Genomic DNA, 16,581 nt, shown 5'->3' with positions numbered 1-16,581 from the left:
GTTTTGATTTGGGTCATTGTGTTGCTGAATGAACCTCCACTGTCTGAACATCAGAGTCTCTTACTGTCTTCTAAATACGATTAAAGGCCCACCTCTTTAATAAGCATCTAGTCTGAGCAATAACAAGCACTTACTTACCTTCTATAGCATCTTATTTAATAAAAAACCCTTAGTTCTAACAGAGTTTCAGCAGATTTGTTTCCTTGGACCGGTGTCTAGTTAAACTGGAGTAGGGAAATGATTACTGTGGAAGCTCTTCTTCGAATAAGAGCGTCTGCTAAATGCCAAAAATGTACAGGTCATTTACAGGTTTTTTATTTCCCCCCTTTTTTCACCATCCAGCGGCTGCCGCTACCCCTGATCTAGGAGGGCCGAGGCTGTCACGCATGCAGCCTCCAATCGCCAATCACATGCTAGGTCTCACAGAGCGCAGTATCGCTTGCAGACAGCCACACACTGAAATGCGTGATCAGCCTCCCTTGAACTGTCAGCTGAAGTCGTAATTATAAAAAAACCCGCTATAAATCCATATTAAAACGATGCACACGTGCCCGACTGTGTGAGTCATACATCTACAACACCCACTATTTGGTCCTACCAGAACTCTGTCATGTTTAACGTCTAACATTTAAAATAATAATAAATAATAATTTAAAATGATAAATCTAACGTGTGCATTAAAATAAAGTTCAGTTTATTATGTCCTTTATTTGTCATATATACGAGGGTTCTTCAAAAAGTTTGCGCAATTTTTTTTGGACCTAATTTAGAATTTCAAGGCCACTCAGGTGGGGCAGCGGTAAAACACACACTAGCACACCGGAGCTGGGACCTCAAATACATGGTATCAAATCTCAGCTCTGCCATCCGGCTTCTGCTGGCTGATTGATGGCGCCTACACAGGGGCGGGGAAGGAGTGCGTTGATCAGGGTGCGTCTCTCCGTACGCAGGGCTGATCCGCATTAGCACTCGCCTAGTGCAAGTGAAAAAATGCATACGGCTGCTGGCCACGTGTCGGAGGGGGCATGGGTTGGATTCGTTCTCCTCAATCAGAGCGGGGATCGGTATTAGTGGAGAGGAAGCGTGAAGCAATTGGGCAATTGGACGCGCTAAAAGGGAGAATTGGGGGAGAAAATGCATTTAATTTCAAGCGTCCAAAAAGGTGGAAATCAGATAGTGGACTATAAGCTCTCTCTCAGTCTCTTAGACACGACCGTTTCCAACCAAAATATAAAAGTGCAGAAACTTTTTGAAGATTCCCTGTCCCTTGTTTTTGAAAGCTGGGGTCAGAGCGCAGGGTCAGCCATTGTACGGCTCCCCTGGCGCACACAGGGTTAAGAGCCTTGCTCAAGGGCCCAACAGTGGCTTCATAGCAAAGCCTGGATCTGAACAGGCAATCTTCTATCTAATAGCCCAAAGTTCTACCCACTAGGTTACCACTGTTCCCCATCCTGCAATTTCAACAAAAGCTGTAGGCAATATAACCAGGACTGTACCGTACTGCCAGCTCATTTTCTGTATGGCAGTAAAAATGTACGTTTAAAAAGTATTTTACTGGCAAACGAATGATTCATTCAGCACAAAAGCTGATTTACTCCACTGTTCCTATTGATTTGCTCTCGTATGCAGAGTGAGCACATTTATTTAACACACTCCAGATCCTTCTGTGCTTTAGTGCCAGAAATCATCAACCGGTTAGGATGGGGGGGTTTACAGGACTGGAAGCTCAGCCCAGAGCAATAAAAGAGCATCTGTATGCATTCCTTCCTGGGAATATGTCTATTTTTATGTAAGCAATTTGAATGGATTTTATAATAGAACAGAAAGTTTGACCTGTATCTGAAGGACAATGTGACGTTAGGAGGTAAATTCTGAATCTATCATTACTCTTAATTATGTCAGTGTGATGTGCACTCATAAACACGTCACCAGCCTTGTTTCATGCCAACCTGCACTCTGCAACTCAGTCTTTATTCTAATTACCTGCACAGCAGACCACAGTGTAAAATGAACATCAAACCTTTAATCTAATTGGTTATTTTTATTTTAAAAATGATTTGAAAGGTGGACTCATTACACCACAGTCCTCTTTGTTTTCACTTCGCATCAGTTTATCTCAGCTGAGGTTGAGTCCAGAGAAGTTAGAAGCATTTCTATATGTTGTTTATAGATGACTTTTATTTTGCATAGTGGGGTCGTGTATTTTCTTTGTGCTGTTTTCAGCTGAATAGTGGGGTCTTCATTTGGATCTGTAGATGCAGCAACAGGCTCAATGCAGCCTAGCAGTCATGCGCATGTGAGGGTGAGGGGGTGTGTGGTGTTTTTGAGTACTTTTGGTTAGATATGTGAGTAAGTGAATATATAGGGCTGAATATATTTGTTCAGATATGTGATTGTGTGTATACAAGCATTATTTTATATTAGGTAGTATTTGATAGGGTGTGAATACTTTAGCTCAGATAAGTGACTTATTAGAGTCACTTGGGTCTTTATGTTTGATCATATATACCGTCCCCTAACCCTAACTCCTATCAGTCCAAGATTTAATACATCTGTGACCGTGCACAGTTGCTACAGAATAGCCATGGTCATACGTTTTGGCTCATCAGCGTATCGGCTGCTGAGCCTGATCTTTGACGCTTACTTGATTAATTCAGCCTGAAATAATGAGTTCTGGTGAACAGTTCCTACACCTGTGATTATCACCGCTGTTCTAGCCCTAATCTAACAGCTAATCTGGATAATTAAGTAGACCAATTATCTAGAACAGAGGAACTAAATTAAGATATTAACTTCAGGAACATGGTTGCTAATTGCTGCTCATAATAACTGCTACAATATACGGCCAAAAAAGTGGACACTTGACCATGAGCTTGTTAGTTAGACGTCCCATTTAAACGCCATGAGCATTAATTAAGAGTCCTTTCTCTCCCATCTTCTTTAATAGTGTCAATTCTTTTAGAAAGTGTTTCCACAAGATTTTAAAGTGTGTCCTAGTAACACAGGTCAGCCAGTGAGGTTGAATGATAAGACCCTTCCACTTACGCCAATGTGTTACTGACCTTCAGCATTTAATTATTGTGAGGAAAATATCTTTAATTATTCTTTTGATAGGCACTAATTAGAAATTAGAGAGAGATACCGAAAGCAATCAGGCTAATTAACTAGCTGAATTTACATTCAAATTCAATCTTTGATATAATCACTGCACCAGAGGATAAAGGACCATCCATAAAGTAAGTGATGGCACCATTTGTGCCAGCGTGTATTAATAAAACAGCACGCATCTTCTTACCTCTGCTCTGAGGAAGCGGTCTGATCTCGTTCACGTCGGGTTCTGCGTTGGGTCTGTGCACCTCCACCGTGACGAAATGCTGCTTAGAAGTCGGCGACGACTGGTTGGATTTGGATTTTTCTGGGCTCAAGGGTGGAGGGGGGCCAGGGGGTGGGGGTGCAGGGACCGCTGGGGCTGGAGGGGGCTTCGCTGTGCCTGGACACTGAACACGCGGGAAAGGGCCGATCGAATGCTGGTTCACCATAGACAGCAGAGCTACCGGGACGGCTTTCTTTGGGACACTTGCGGGCGACCTGGGGGGGTTTGGGGAACTTTTACGGTCTCTGTCGGGTACACGCAGTGGGACGGTGAAGTACAGGCCGGACTGGGAGGAGTCAGACGTGGGGCGTTTGCTAGGGGCGGGTTTGTGGCTGGGGCGTCGCTGTACGCTAGGGGGAGGAGGGGGCTTGAAGGAGGGTGGGGTGTCTGAGCTCGACCCCATCTCATCCTAGGATGAAAGAATAATAGATGTGACTCAATTTCAACAGACGTCGTGCATTTTTTAAAAATATAAGTACACATTTATGATGTTGAGGAAGTTTTTGTACACTACATGGCCAAAAGTATGTAGCCAGCTTTTCAGAAAGACGCTCAGTGCTGTTATGTTGACCAAGGGAGATTGCACAAAGCCAGATTAGCCAGAAATAAAAAAAATTTTTACAGCCATGTTTCCCAAGAGTGCCACTAATTCTGAAGGTGCCTTTATTTTTCCATTACATGCATACAAATTGACACACAGCCTCTGAAAATTCCACATAACTTCACACAGCGCAAAATCGCACAACCGTTCAGTCGTTAATCATTTAGCACATTAACGCTTCAACAAGACAATTCATTTTTCATTCGGGCAAGACCAAAGGAAAAAGAACTGAAAGAAACAAATGAAGGAATGAAGGAAAACAAAGCAAAAAACATGAGCAGAAAACGAACGGATGAAGCGGCCGGAAGGGAAATCAATCAGACGGGTGAGCCGAGCTATCTGAGTGGCGCTCCTGGTCCTCAAAAATCACAGCCAAACTCCAATCACACAAACCCCAGACTGATGGTGTCTGTCGCCGTGGAAACAGCTATGACAAACTGATTGGTTTTCATTAGAGGTCTAAGACAGAACGTATCAGTGCTGACAAAGGGGCGTCTGTGTCTTATTCGGCCCTCACACGACACGAGGCCACCGGAGAACCGTACGGTTAAAGCGTGTTATCCCCTCATGGAACGTTTCGCTCTGCATAATCCTTCTCAGGTATTTATAGTGAGGTGAAAAAGTATGTGCCCCTTTTCTCTTCCCATCTGTTAGTACATATTGTCAAACCAAACAATTTCACACAGTTTGAGCTTGATGATTAAACTTAGGATAATTTAACAAAAAGAAATAAGCACAACACATTCTGCCACACAAAAATGCCTATAGCTTGATTCACTAATCTATGAAGATTTATATGCCCTAAGTTTATAAGCATCTTATGCATATTAGGCCATAAAGATAAGGATCACAGCACTTTAGAAAAAGCTACACAGCTTCTGTTTGACTAAAATATTCACAAATGCAGTATGGTTGACATTTTTGGTCTTAAATCTATGTTAAAATCCTGCTTAGATCTTTAAACAAAAGTTTTAAAGGGGTACACCAAATCTCTAACTCGTGAGTTCGAATCTCAGCTCTGCTACCAGCAGGCTGGGCACCTACATGAACAACGATGGGCTCGTTCGCAGGGAGGGGGCCCCAGGGGATTCCTCATAACTGATGCAATGCAATTACAACCTCTGCTGGCTGATTGATGGCACCTGCACAGAGATGAGGGATAATGTGGACAGGGTGTGGCTCTCCTTACACAAAGCTGATCCACATATGAAGTCGCCTCGTGCAGGTGCACACCTGTTGGAGGGGGCGTGTGTTATTCACGGCTCTCCTCAATCAGAGTGGAGGTCAGCACCAGTAAAGGGGAAGCATAATGCAATCGGGTAATTGGATACGACTAAAATTGGGGGGAAAATGCAAAAAAAAAAGTGTACACCGTGCCTTATTTATTATTTGGATTCATTTCTTAATGCTGCCTCTATCTGTCCCGTGTTACATTATGTCACTATACTGTCATCACTTTGGGATGGTTGGCTGCAGAGATGGTTCAGGTCCAGTTCTGCAGTGCTCTCAGTGTAAAAAGTATGAAAGAAGGAACCATCCTAGAACACTACAGGACTCTCCCTGACCAATCAGCAACCACTGCTCTGTCAGGACAGACGACTACATCTCCAGAAGCAGTTACAGGAAGGAAGTAATCAGAGGGTCGCTGGTTCGAGTCCCATGCCCGTGACAGCCCGTTGGGTCCTAAATAGTTTGGACTGCATTAAGTCACAATTAACTATTGCTTTGGGTAAAACATTTTTACAGGGCTAGCAAAAAATAAGCAAGATTGAGCTAAATTGGCTTACCAATTAAATTACGTGTTAAATAACTTTGTTTCTTAAATGAAAAGGGGGCAATTTCTTTTGCACCACACTGTACAGTATTATGTCCCTTATTTCTAATTAGTTTTCCCTAAAGCATCAGCACATTCATGTATTTAAGTACACAGTTTATTTCCCAGATTCCCCTACAAGCCTCAAAGCCTCTGTGACAGACGCCGAGCCTCATCTAATCCCGTATTGTGGCTCAAACTGGGTCACAAGGCTCACCAGAGAGACGTCGGGGAGAGCGTTTCTTCTCTCCTGGGTGTCCTCTCCGTTACTCTCCACAGCGCTGTCGTTCTGAAAGTGGGAGAAAGAGCAGAAGCAAGTATGAGAAGATCTGTCCAAATCTGTTTTATAAATCTTTAAATCTGGTGCACTAGTTATGTAGAGGGCACATATTACATAATTACATACAGCTGAAAACAGATGTTGACATACTCATAGATAGATAGATAGATAGATAGATAGATAGATAGATAGATAGATAGATAGATAGATAGATAGATAGATAGATAGATAGATAGCTGTGCTATTAACCTAGCCCGGCGGGAAGAGGGGGGGGGGGGGGGGGGGAGGGGGGAGGGGGGGGGAGAACAAAAATTCTTAACAGTGCCCCAGGTGACACATTTGTTTGACATACTGTGTATTGTGATGGCATAGGGCGGTTGTAGACTAGCGGTTAAAGTACTGACAAGTAATCAGAAGGTCGCTGGTTCAAGCCCCAGCATTGCCAGGTGGCTGCTGTTGGACCTCTGAGCAAGGCTCTTAACCTCAATTTCTCAGACTGTATACTGTCACAGTACTGTAAGTGGCTTTGGATAAAGGTGTCTGCTAAATGCCGAAAATGTAAATGTAAAAACAGGTACACTATATGGCCAAAAGTATTTGGACACCTCACCATGTGCGCGTACAATGGCAAACAAGCTGGGTAATGTGAAAAAAATTTCATTGTACTGTACACATGTATGTACAGTCGAATCCGGTTAATCGGACAAGCCGCTTATTCGGACCGAATCCTAAAGTACCGAAACAAATCCTATTATGTACGTGTAATGTTATTCGCTTACTTGGACCAAAATTCCGTTTAATCGGACCAAAGAACATGAGAGCGAATAAGAAAAAGAAGCCACAAGTCGCCACTTTGCGGATGCAAAGCGGGTCAGCGAGATATGGGAGGATTCCTGGGCTCCCCGGGAGAATTTATGCTTTTATCAAAGGTCAGGAAATCCGAAAAGTTGTGTTGACAAGAGCAAAACCAGCGGGAGGTGAACACGCCCACCACTTTCTTTCCCACAATGAAGCACCCAGTAGCCAGCAGCGTGGTTATTGGATCCATCTGCATCTCCGCTTTTCGGCGAAATGAAGTCAAGCGTAAACAAGAGTGTCCGGCACTACGTGCAAGGAATTCCCTCCTGTCAATCACGATTAAAGTCTACACGAGAAAGCGATCATTCCACTATCATTCCTTGTAACATAGGGCATGTTCGTGTAATCGGACCAGCCGGTTATTAGGACCAAAACGATCGCGTCCCGATGTGGTCCGATTAACCGGATTCGACTGTATACGTATATATGACAATAAAGGTGTTCTATTCTATTCTATTCTATTCTATTCTATGTTTGTCAAGAAAGCGTCAACTGATGTCCCATTAATTCCAAAGCTGTTCATTGGGGCTGAGGTTGGGGCTCTGTGCCGACTGGAGTTTCTTTAAACTGACCTTTTCTTCATGTCTGTATAGAGCTTGCTTCGTACACAGGGGCACATTCATGCTGGAACAGGAAAGGGCCTTCCCTAAATTGTTGCCGCAAATTTGCTTTATAATTTCCAGCTTCCGGAGGAAACCCACGCAGACATGAGGAGAACATGCAAACTCCACACAGAAAGGACCCGGACCGCTTCACCTGGAAATCGAACCCAGGATCTTCTTGCTGTGAGGTGACGGTGCTACCAACCAAACTACAGTGCCGCCCTCCAACCCTATTAACAGGGTTAAACTAAGCTTTTCTTCATGTATGTATAGTGTTGGCTTAGTGCATAAAGACAGTCATATTTTTAACAGGAAAGGACCTTCCCTAAACTGCTGCTGCAAAGTTGGACGCATATAATTTGCTTTATACGTCTTACAGTTCTTACAGTTTCCCACTTCCTATCCTGAGAGTTGTTTTAGCTGCTGCTTATCACTGGGCTTCTACACAGTCGAACATGTGCTAAAAGCTAACAGCGCTGGGATTGTTACTGAAAATATTAGATCATTTTTTACAAACTGAGGAAACTGAATTACTGAACTAGTGACACTACAAGAGCTAATAAAGATCCTCCGAATGTGTTGGTGACAGCAAAATCTGGGAGGAAATTGTGGAGTGTGCACCAGCCAGTAGCTGAGTTAGCATCTCTCAGTCTGGGGGTTGAGACGTTGACAGAATACAATACAATACAATACGTTACAATACAATACAACACAACACAACACAATAACCCTCTAATCTATCTTTATTTTTATTAGTTGTTTTAACAAGCTCACTTACACAATATGGCTAAAAGTATTTGGACACCTGACCATGAGCTTGTTGAATGGACATCCCATTTAAAAAATGAAGGGTATTAAAATAGAGTGACGTCTATGTAAGCTAGTCAGCTATAATCTAATATATATATATATATACACTGATCAGCCATAACATTAAAACCACCTTCTTGTTTCTACACTGATTGTCCATTTTATCAGCTCCACTTTGTAGTTCAACAATTACTGACTGTAGTCCATCTGTTTCTCTGCATGCTTTCTTAGCCCCCTTTCATGCTGTTTTTTAATGGTCAGGACTTTCCCAGAATATAAGACACAGCAATGGTTATACCGCAGTAATACCTGCTCTGTGGTGGTCCTGACCATTGAAGAACAGGGTGAAAGCAGGCTAAAAAAGTATGTAGAGAAACAGATGAACTACAGTCAGTAATAGTAGAACTACAAAGTGCTTCTATATTGTAAGTACAGTGTGTGTAGAAACAAGAAGGTGGTTTTAATGTTATGGCTGATCAGCATAAATGGGAAAGTGGTTGCTCAGTGGTTAAGGTACTAGACTAGTAATCAGAAGGTTGCACTGTTGGACTCCTGAGCAAGGTCCTTAACCCTCAATTGCTCAAAATGTGTTCAGTCATAACTGTAAGTCGCTTTGGATAAAAGTGTCTGCTAAATGCTGCAAATGTAAATGTAATTTGTTAATTAGAACGGGTGTCCCAAAACTTTTAAATATACTACAAAGTATTAGAGTGCATCCACTCTCACAAAAAAAGCTAGGAACTAGGGAGAGGAATGACTCAGGGACTATCAGAGCGTGTCTCTGAATGCATGGTACAACTCTCTGTGAAAAGGCCGTGTAGGAAGGGGCGCGTGATAGTCTGTGGCTTTTCAGGGCAGAGGTCTGCAGCGATAAAGGAAGTCAGACCCTCTCTAACCCACAAAAAAAAGAAATCCTGATTAAGATTAAAAATAGCTGGGACAGGAGGGAGGGATTTGGGATTTGCTCTTCACAGTCCAGTAGGTAGACGTCTGCAGTTCTCCTCGTTAATGCTCTCCCCAAGCAAAACAAAAGCTCCATTAATTACCTCTAATTGCTTGTTTACTGCAAGGATAGGAAGCACTTATGGCTAATTCATTAGCATCCAGTTTCAAAGACCTGTGTGTGTGTGTCACTGGATGGTTGATGTTTGAGTTGATGGTGATTACTCTGATAAACATTATCATTAAAACAAGCGTAGCGATGACATTTTGTTCAGCATGTACTAAAATATCTCATCCTTTGAGATGTCGTGCATTAAAAAATACATTTCCCACCCCTATTATTTATTTATTTTGTCAAACACATCAGTCATGGACAATATTGTATCTCCAATTCACCTCACTTGCACGTCTTTGTATTGTGGGAGGAAACCGGAGCTCCCGGAGGAAACCCACGCAGACGCGGGGAGAACATGCAAACTCCACACAGAAAGGACCCAGACCGCTCCACCTGGAAATCGAACCCAGGACCTTCTTGCTGTGAGGTGACAGTGTTACCCACCCAGCCACCGTGCCGCCCTCCAACCCTATTAACACAATCTGTCACAATCAAGGTTTTGTATTAGTGGCTGTTTACATCTAGTCAATCTTATCAAACATGTTGATTTGAAGTAGTTTTCTCCTCATTTAGTCATTTCCAATTCCCAAACGTAACTGCTTTGTCGCTTGCACCAGCTCTGCTCACTGCAAAATAGAGCACGCCCCATCTGGCACTCCCACATGCACTCACTAAGAGCCGTATAACGTACACTAGTCACAATATGCCCCTGTGAATCCTCCACATGGGGCCTTGGTACCTCAGTGTTTAAGGTTTTGGACTAGTAATTAGAAGGTTGCTGGTTCAAACCCCAACACGGCCAAGCTGCTTTGGATGAATGTAAATCTAAATCCACCACCGATGCTCAGGGCAGATGCCTTGACCAGCCAGCAGAGGTCAGATTTCCAGCAGCAATGAGAAACCCTGCAGACCTCCCTCTCTCAGGCACGGCCAGTTGCACCCGTTAGGCGCCTGGGTCAATCTCGCTGCACTGTGTACCGTTCATTTCGCTCTTAGTACTGACCAGATTTGAAGTTTGAATTGAGTTGATTTAATTTGTATAAATAATTTAGAAATTATACAATATATTACATAATACGTTGCATAAATTACACAACTACATCAAGCAAACTTAAATGCCCTACTTTTTATACTAGCATGCATGTTAGTGTGTGTTTGTTCAGTTTTAAGTCAAGACCCAATATTCTTTAACAACGGGCTATTTTTGTCTATAATAGAAGAATTGCAGAAGGTGAATTGGCTACACAAATGTGTGAGTGCAAACTGATCAACTGGTGCTCTAAACAAGGTGTATTTTCACCTTGTACCCAGTGTTTTCAGGTGGTACCAGACCTACTCTGACCCTGACCAGGATAGTCAAAGTAGGTCTATAAAACTATCCACTTTTGATTCTTGCTGCTCTCAATCCTATGACGTCCTACATCGTGACGTCAGCACCGTTCTCACATTTGATCCCAATCCCTTAAGTAAGACAGAGCTGGAAGTCTTTTTTTCTTTCAGACCCTGAAACTTGTTTTTGGTCAGAAATCTGTACTGGCTGTGAGAGATGTGTGCTGCACTGTTGGCGCGAGGGCTGAAGTGCTAATGAGCACAGTGTGCGAGTCCCATAGGAAGAAGACCTGCGCTGCCAATGCTGCTGTTTGCTGCTGCCGGTGTTGTTTAGGGTTTAGAGTGGCAGTTTCTACAGCGCCCGGAGAAAACCAGGATAATGAGCGGGAGGAAGCCTACAAACATGTTCTTTCTAAAATGTAGTGAGTTCACTCCTGCTTATCTAAACATGTGGTACAGGTGCAAATAAATAATGAAGCCTGTATAGAAAAAAAAATACAGCAAAAGATATGAGCTAATCAAAGGGCATCATGGGCAATATGTAGGCATATTCCGCTAGCACACCAACACTGGGATTCCGGACTTCCCGAGTTTGAATCTCCGGTTGGCTGGGCCTCCCTAATCTAAGCTGCCCACTAAGTGCTGGGTGGAAAAAGCTGCCATTGGGGCTTGTGGTGTTATAACCAGTTACATAATTAAGGACAATGGTGATATGGGTGTTGGAAAACTTTGTCCCTTAAATAAATAAGATTTCACTTAAGTTCAGCTCCAGCTCGATTTGTGTCGTGTAAGGATTTGCTTACTGGATTGAAATGGTCAAGTGGGACATGTACACAATACCACAGGCAATCAGAAAGAGGACAACTACCTGTTCACACCACTATGATGAAAACTAGAATCAAACACTAGAATCAAACACTGCAAACCCACTCGAGTTAAAGGCAGGTGAAGAAAGAAGTCAGACAGACCACTGCAAACAGATCTGTGTGTATATTTATCTTATGTGCATGTATTAAACTGGGAGTATATCGCATGTCCTACCTCCATCATATCAATCAACCACAGCAGTCTCTCCTGATTGAATAAAAAGTGGATAGTGGGTGTTAGAGTGTCTAAAACTGGGGTCTACAGGCCAGACAATTCATTAGAAAAACACTTTATTAGGTACACCACAACTTACTATTTATTTTGCTACACCTAGGGTATGCAATTACTGACTGTCCATCTGTTGCTCTGTACACAGATAAATGTAATCCATAAAGATACCCTCCACTGACCACTTACATGAAAATAAATGTTAGAAAATATTGCTAACTTTGGTTATGATTTTATAAAAGAACACAATTTTTGGCAGCATAGTGATGTAACACGGCGGGTCTCGTCTAAGCACTGAGGTCTCAAGTGTAGCCCCATACCTGCAAGATTTTAAAATTAACCCAGTTCACAAGATGCTTAACCAAGGTGGGGAAAAACGTGGCTAAAAAGCCACAAACAAAAAGGAAAAAGGCAAAAGAGGGACAAAAATAAAGGTTCTGAGCTCCCGGGTTCAAATCTCGGCTCTGCTACCGGTCGGCTGGGCGCCCTCTAACAGGCATGATTGGTTAATGGGTGGAAAAGACCGGACAAAGAGGTGGAGTTATCAATACTGTGTAAGGACCCTGGTTGAAAGTGGAGGAGCGCAGAGATTGAGGCGTGTGTCAGGCGAATATACACCATTCTTGGACGCTGTTGGGGTTAAATTGGAAGAAAAAGGGGGTAAAATAAGCACCAATCACTGCTTGGGAGGGAAAAAAGTGATGAAACTGAGGGACTTCCACCTGGAGTGAATTAACGATCAATGAGACTCAGGAATTCTGGGCTATAAGAATTGATACAGTGAATTATCTGCACCTCCTTGGCCCTTGTTGACTACAATAGCATGGCAGATGGGCATGATTCAGTATAAAGCAATCCTCTTATATTGCAACCCACTCCAGTGTCCCACTCTAGTATTTGACCAATCTTACAAGCTCAATCACTGTTCTTGCTTCACACACACACACACACACACACACACACACACACACTTTTCTTTAAATAAAAGCCCCCAGGTTTTGAAAAGCTTTCCTTTGTTCCAAACACACCTCCACACATTCATCCATCCTACCCGTGCCGAGCTGAGCGTGGTGTTGGTCATGTAGCTGCCCGAGGACGAGGCCAAAGTGTCGGGGTAGGACACCATGGAAAAGGTGTCGGAGTTGAGCCCTGCCGCCCCCGTCGTCCCTTGCCGGGCCTTCAGAGCTTCGATCTCTCTCCTCAGCACCAGCGCGTCGAAGCACTCCAGATCCTGAGCGCTCACCAGACCCCGCACCTCCGACAGCAGCGAGAACTGCAGCCAACACACACAAAAGCACAGCTTCACTGCCAGATGCTTTACTGCCACCTATAAATCTGTGCTTGATGTGAGATCTACCTGGCTGTGAGTCAGCACTGCCACTGCTTGGATAGGCTTTGAGAAAAATGAGGACTGGACCGTGTGGTTATAATCTCACACTGACCGCCAATCAGAGTAAAGGTGGAACATATGCAAGGCTCACAAGAGCGGGAATTGGTGTGGCTAATGGACAGTATGGCACTGTTAGCTATTGTAGATGCATGTAAGACTATTCCAAATAATTCCAAATATAGTCAAAATAGTCAAAAATATGTGGACACCTCTTTTAATGAAGTTGTGGTGTTCCACACACCCACTGCTATCAATCAGTTATATAATATACAGTTATGCACAAGCCCTGACTTTAACCCTGACACTCCCTCAACCCCGCCCTACCCTTCCCCCATTTACCTTTGTGAATTTGAATCAAATGCAGGTATGGCCTTCTTATCCAACATATTTTTTTTTACTAAAAGAGCACAAATTTTCACAGACACACTTCCTACAGTGTGCTCCCATAGAAGTCCAACAATGCCATGGTCAGGTGTCCACATACTATTGGTTATATAGTATTTACCATTTAGTTTTTTATAGAAAAATGTTGACAGTAGCAATAATTATTGATTATAAAAAAAACCTTTGAACCTGAGTTCAAATCTCAGCTCTGCTATCAGCCGGCCGGGCTCCTACACAGACACACGATTGGTTGTGTGTCTGTAGGAGGAGGGACAATGCCTGAAACAGGGTTCCTCACCGCTGGGGCAATTATGGTTGATTGGTCGAGACGTCTGAAAGTTGGGGGGTGTTGGGGGGGTTTGGCTGATCACGGACGCAATACTGTGCTGGTTGGTGTAATATAATGAACTATTTGACCAATTTCAATGCATTTTGTAATGGGTGAAATCAAACTAGCCCTATTTACATGGGCATGTAGAATTCCTTAGCTGTGGGACATTATAGAACATTTAACAAATTTAAATTAGCAATCAAATTTGCTGATGAAGATAAAAACCTTGGCGTGTGTGTTGAGCAGCTCGAACAGAGCCATAACAAGCTGTTCGACTCCGACGTGTCCGTCACGGTACTCCTGGATGTAATAGCTCATGGTCTGTCTCTCAGGTTCAGTGAGCAGGTGACGGGAGTGTTCGTCTAGCATGGCCCTCGTCTGGTTCACCAGACTGGAGAGAGTCACCTGAGAACCTGCGACACCCTTATAGAAACCTGCCTACATGTTAAAAAAGAACAAGAACAGAAAAGAAAAGAAGAAATATATTAAAAAACAACATTAACTGGTCATAAAAAGCCACCATTAGGAGGGGTGTTCACACACACCGTCTCTCAATGCCAAAACTCCTTCTCTTACTTTTTACAGTCAGCTGTCTGAGTTTTTTAAAGAAGCCCCTGAATCAGAACCAGCTGTTTGAAAGTTTCTACCCTAAAGAGAGAGAGAAAATCTACTGCCTTCCAGTTTCCTTCTTCCATAAGTGTCTACATTAATCCACCTGCACTCCAGCGTGCTTCAGATTTATTACTGTCCGCTTTAGCATTTCATTTCCCGTGGCATGATCAATAATTGGCACGTTCCGGGCGCCCTGACGCAGCGAGTCCTCCGAGCGTTTTGGGCTCGGATAGCCTGCGCAGGTCAGTGTGCCTCGGAACAGCATCCCGACGTGTCTAGCTCAAGGCTAACCCGAGGACGTCCTCAGATCCTCTGCTCTTTAAAACGTAATCGTTTGGACATGTGCCATGTCTTCGATCCAAATCTGTCTTTCTCATCTGTGTATCTGAGGTGCTAAAGAGAGCTGATCTCACTCTGTATTTACTCTGTGGAATTAGCAATCGACCCAAATTATTTCTTGAGCTTTATGTTTTTTATATTCACATTCATATTAATGCTAATGGTTTTGAAATGGGATGTCTGATAATTATGTGTCCACATACTTTTGATTATAAATATTACAAGTTTCTTCCACCTGTATCAGTCACATTGAGCTTCGATCACAAAACCCGACCACCTCACCTGTTGCTCTTGTGTGTGGACATGAAGTATCTCTGAAGAACAGTCAAAGCTAAGTGACTAAGACAGAGAGGAATAGTGGCAGAGGTCACTGAGACAGGGGATGAAAAGTGACAGGAGAATTGATTCCCGTTCACTGAAGACCGATTGGGCGTGACCTTGTGATGCTCCTAAGCAGTAAGCACTACACTACTGTGGGAAAAAGAGTCGGCGAAACACTGGACAGCGGATCATTTCAGGAGCGACAAAAAACTGTCCATCAGATCAATACAATCAATTCAGCGTATCTGGCTCCGGTGCAGTTGGTTCTACTGTCAGCGCAACAGCTCCATGAGGGGACAGTCAGCCTGGACAATGTGATATACACCAACCAGACATAACATTAAAACCACCTCCTTGTTTCTACACGCACTGTCCATTTTATCAGCTCCACTTACCATATAGGAGCACTTTGTAGTTCTACAATTACTGACTGTAGTCCATCTGTTTCATTCTGTTCTTCAATGGTCAGGACCCCCACAGGACCACTACAGAGCAGGCATTATTTGGGTGGTGGGCCAAATCTGGTTGAAGCTCCATTCAGTCAAATGAACAATAAAGTTACAGATTCTGTTTCATTTGTAAATGATCAAAAGAAGAACAATATATTATGCAATAAAGGTAAAAGTAAAAAGCAGGGATTTAAACCTGTCCTTTCATCCTAACGTCCATCACTAATATAAAAGCAAAGAAAAATGTCTTTGGGACTAGTCCTTATTTCAACCCAGTCCATATTTATTCACTCTGGTTCATTTAAACACAGACCTGGGCTTGCTGGGTCTCCACATATATCTTAGCCGTGACGTACAATTAAATAGTTTCTGCGGAAGCAAACTTTCCTCATGTTCCTGCGCTCTGCTGAAGGTTGATTGAGTCGAATGAAGCAGTTAAGCCACAGATTCAGTTCATTTGTGAGGAACAGCGGGAGAATTTCCTCTAGAAAGTCTAATGAAGGGAAGAACAGAAGTGCCTTTACAGCTGCTTTAAGCAATTCAGAAGAGCAATAGAATCGAACTGTTTTTATATCTTGATATCAGAACCTGTCACAATTATTAGATTACCATATAGTCTAAATTAGTCAAAGATTATTTTAATCAGGTTTCACAATCCTACATTTTTATGACCTGTAAAATCCACTGGCCGGTCTTTTCTTTCTTACTTCTAACAGACATGTATTTCATGTACAGTGTATCACAAAAGTGAGTACACCCCTCACATTTCTGCAAATATTTCATTATATCTTTTCATGGGACAACACTATAGACATGAAACTTGGATATAACTTAGAGTAGTCAGTGTACAACTTGTATAGCAGTGTAGATTTACTGTCTTCTGAAAATAACTCAACACACAGCCATTAATGTCTAAATGGCTGGCAACATAAGTGAG

General features: G+C 42.9%; 1 protein-coding gene across 7 annotated transcripts in view; it reads right to left on the bottom strand.

Moving 5' to 3' along the window:
• The window catches only part of whrna (whirlin a), a 92,046-nt gene that overhangs the window by 7,692 nt on the left and 67,773 nt on the right, over positions 1 to 16,581 (bottom strand). For 6 of the 7 annotated variants that reach the window (XM_063011637.1, XM_063011634.1, XM_063011639.1 and 3 more), the window contains 4 exons: positions 14,149 to 14,361; positions 12,870 to 13,091; positions 6,005 to 6,076; positions 3,296 to 3,782 (listed from right to left, as the gene is read on the bottom strand). In XM_063011637.1, coding sequence (XP_062867707.1) covers positions 3,296 to 3,782; positions 6,005 to 6,076; positions 12,870 to 13,091; positions 14,149 to 14,361 — 994 coding nt within the window. The remainder of the gene's footprint in view (positions 1 to 3,295; positions 3,783 to 6,004; positions 6,077 to 12,869; positions 13,092 to 14,148; positions 14,362 to 16,581) is intronic. The other variant, XM_063011636.1, reaches the window with a different exon arrangement.

Source organism: Trichomycterus rosablanca, chromosome 16, assembly GCF_030014385.1.
Source record: "Trichomycterus rosablanca isolate fTriRos1 chromosome 16, fTriRos1.hap1, whole genome shotgun sequence".
Lineage (NCBI taxonomy): Eukaryota > Metazoa > Chordata > Actinopteri > Siluriformes > Trichomycteridae > Trichomycterus > Trichomycterus rosablanca.
This window is presented reverse-complemented; position numbering and strand designations above follow the sequence as displayed.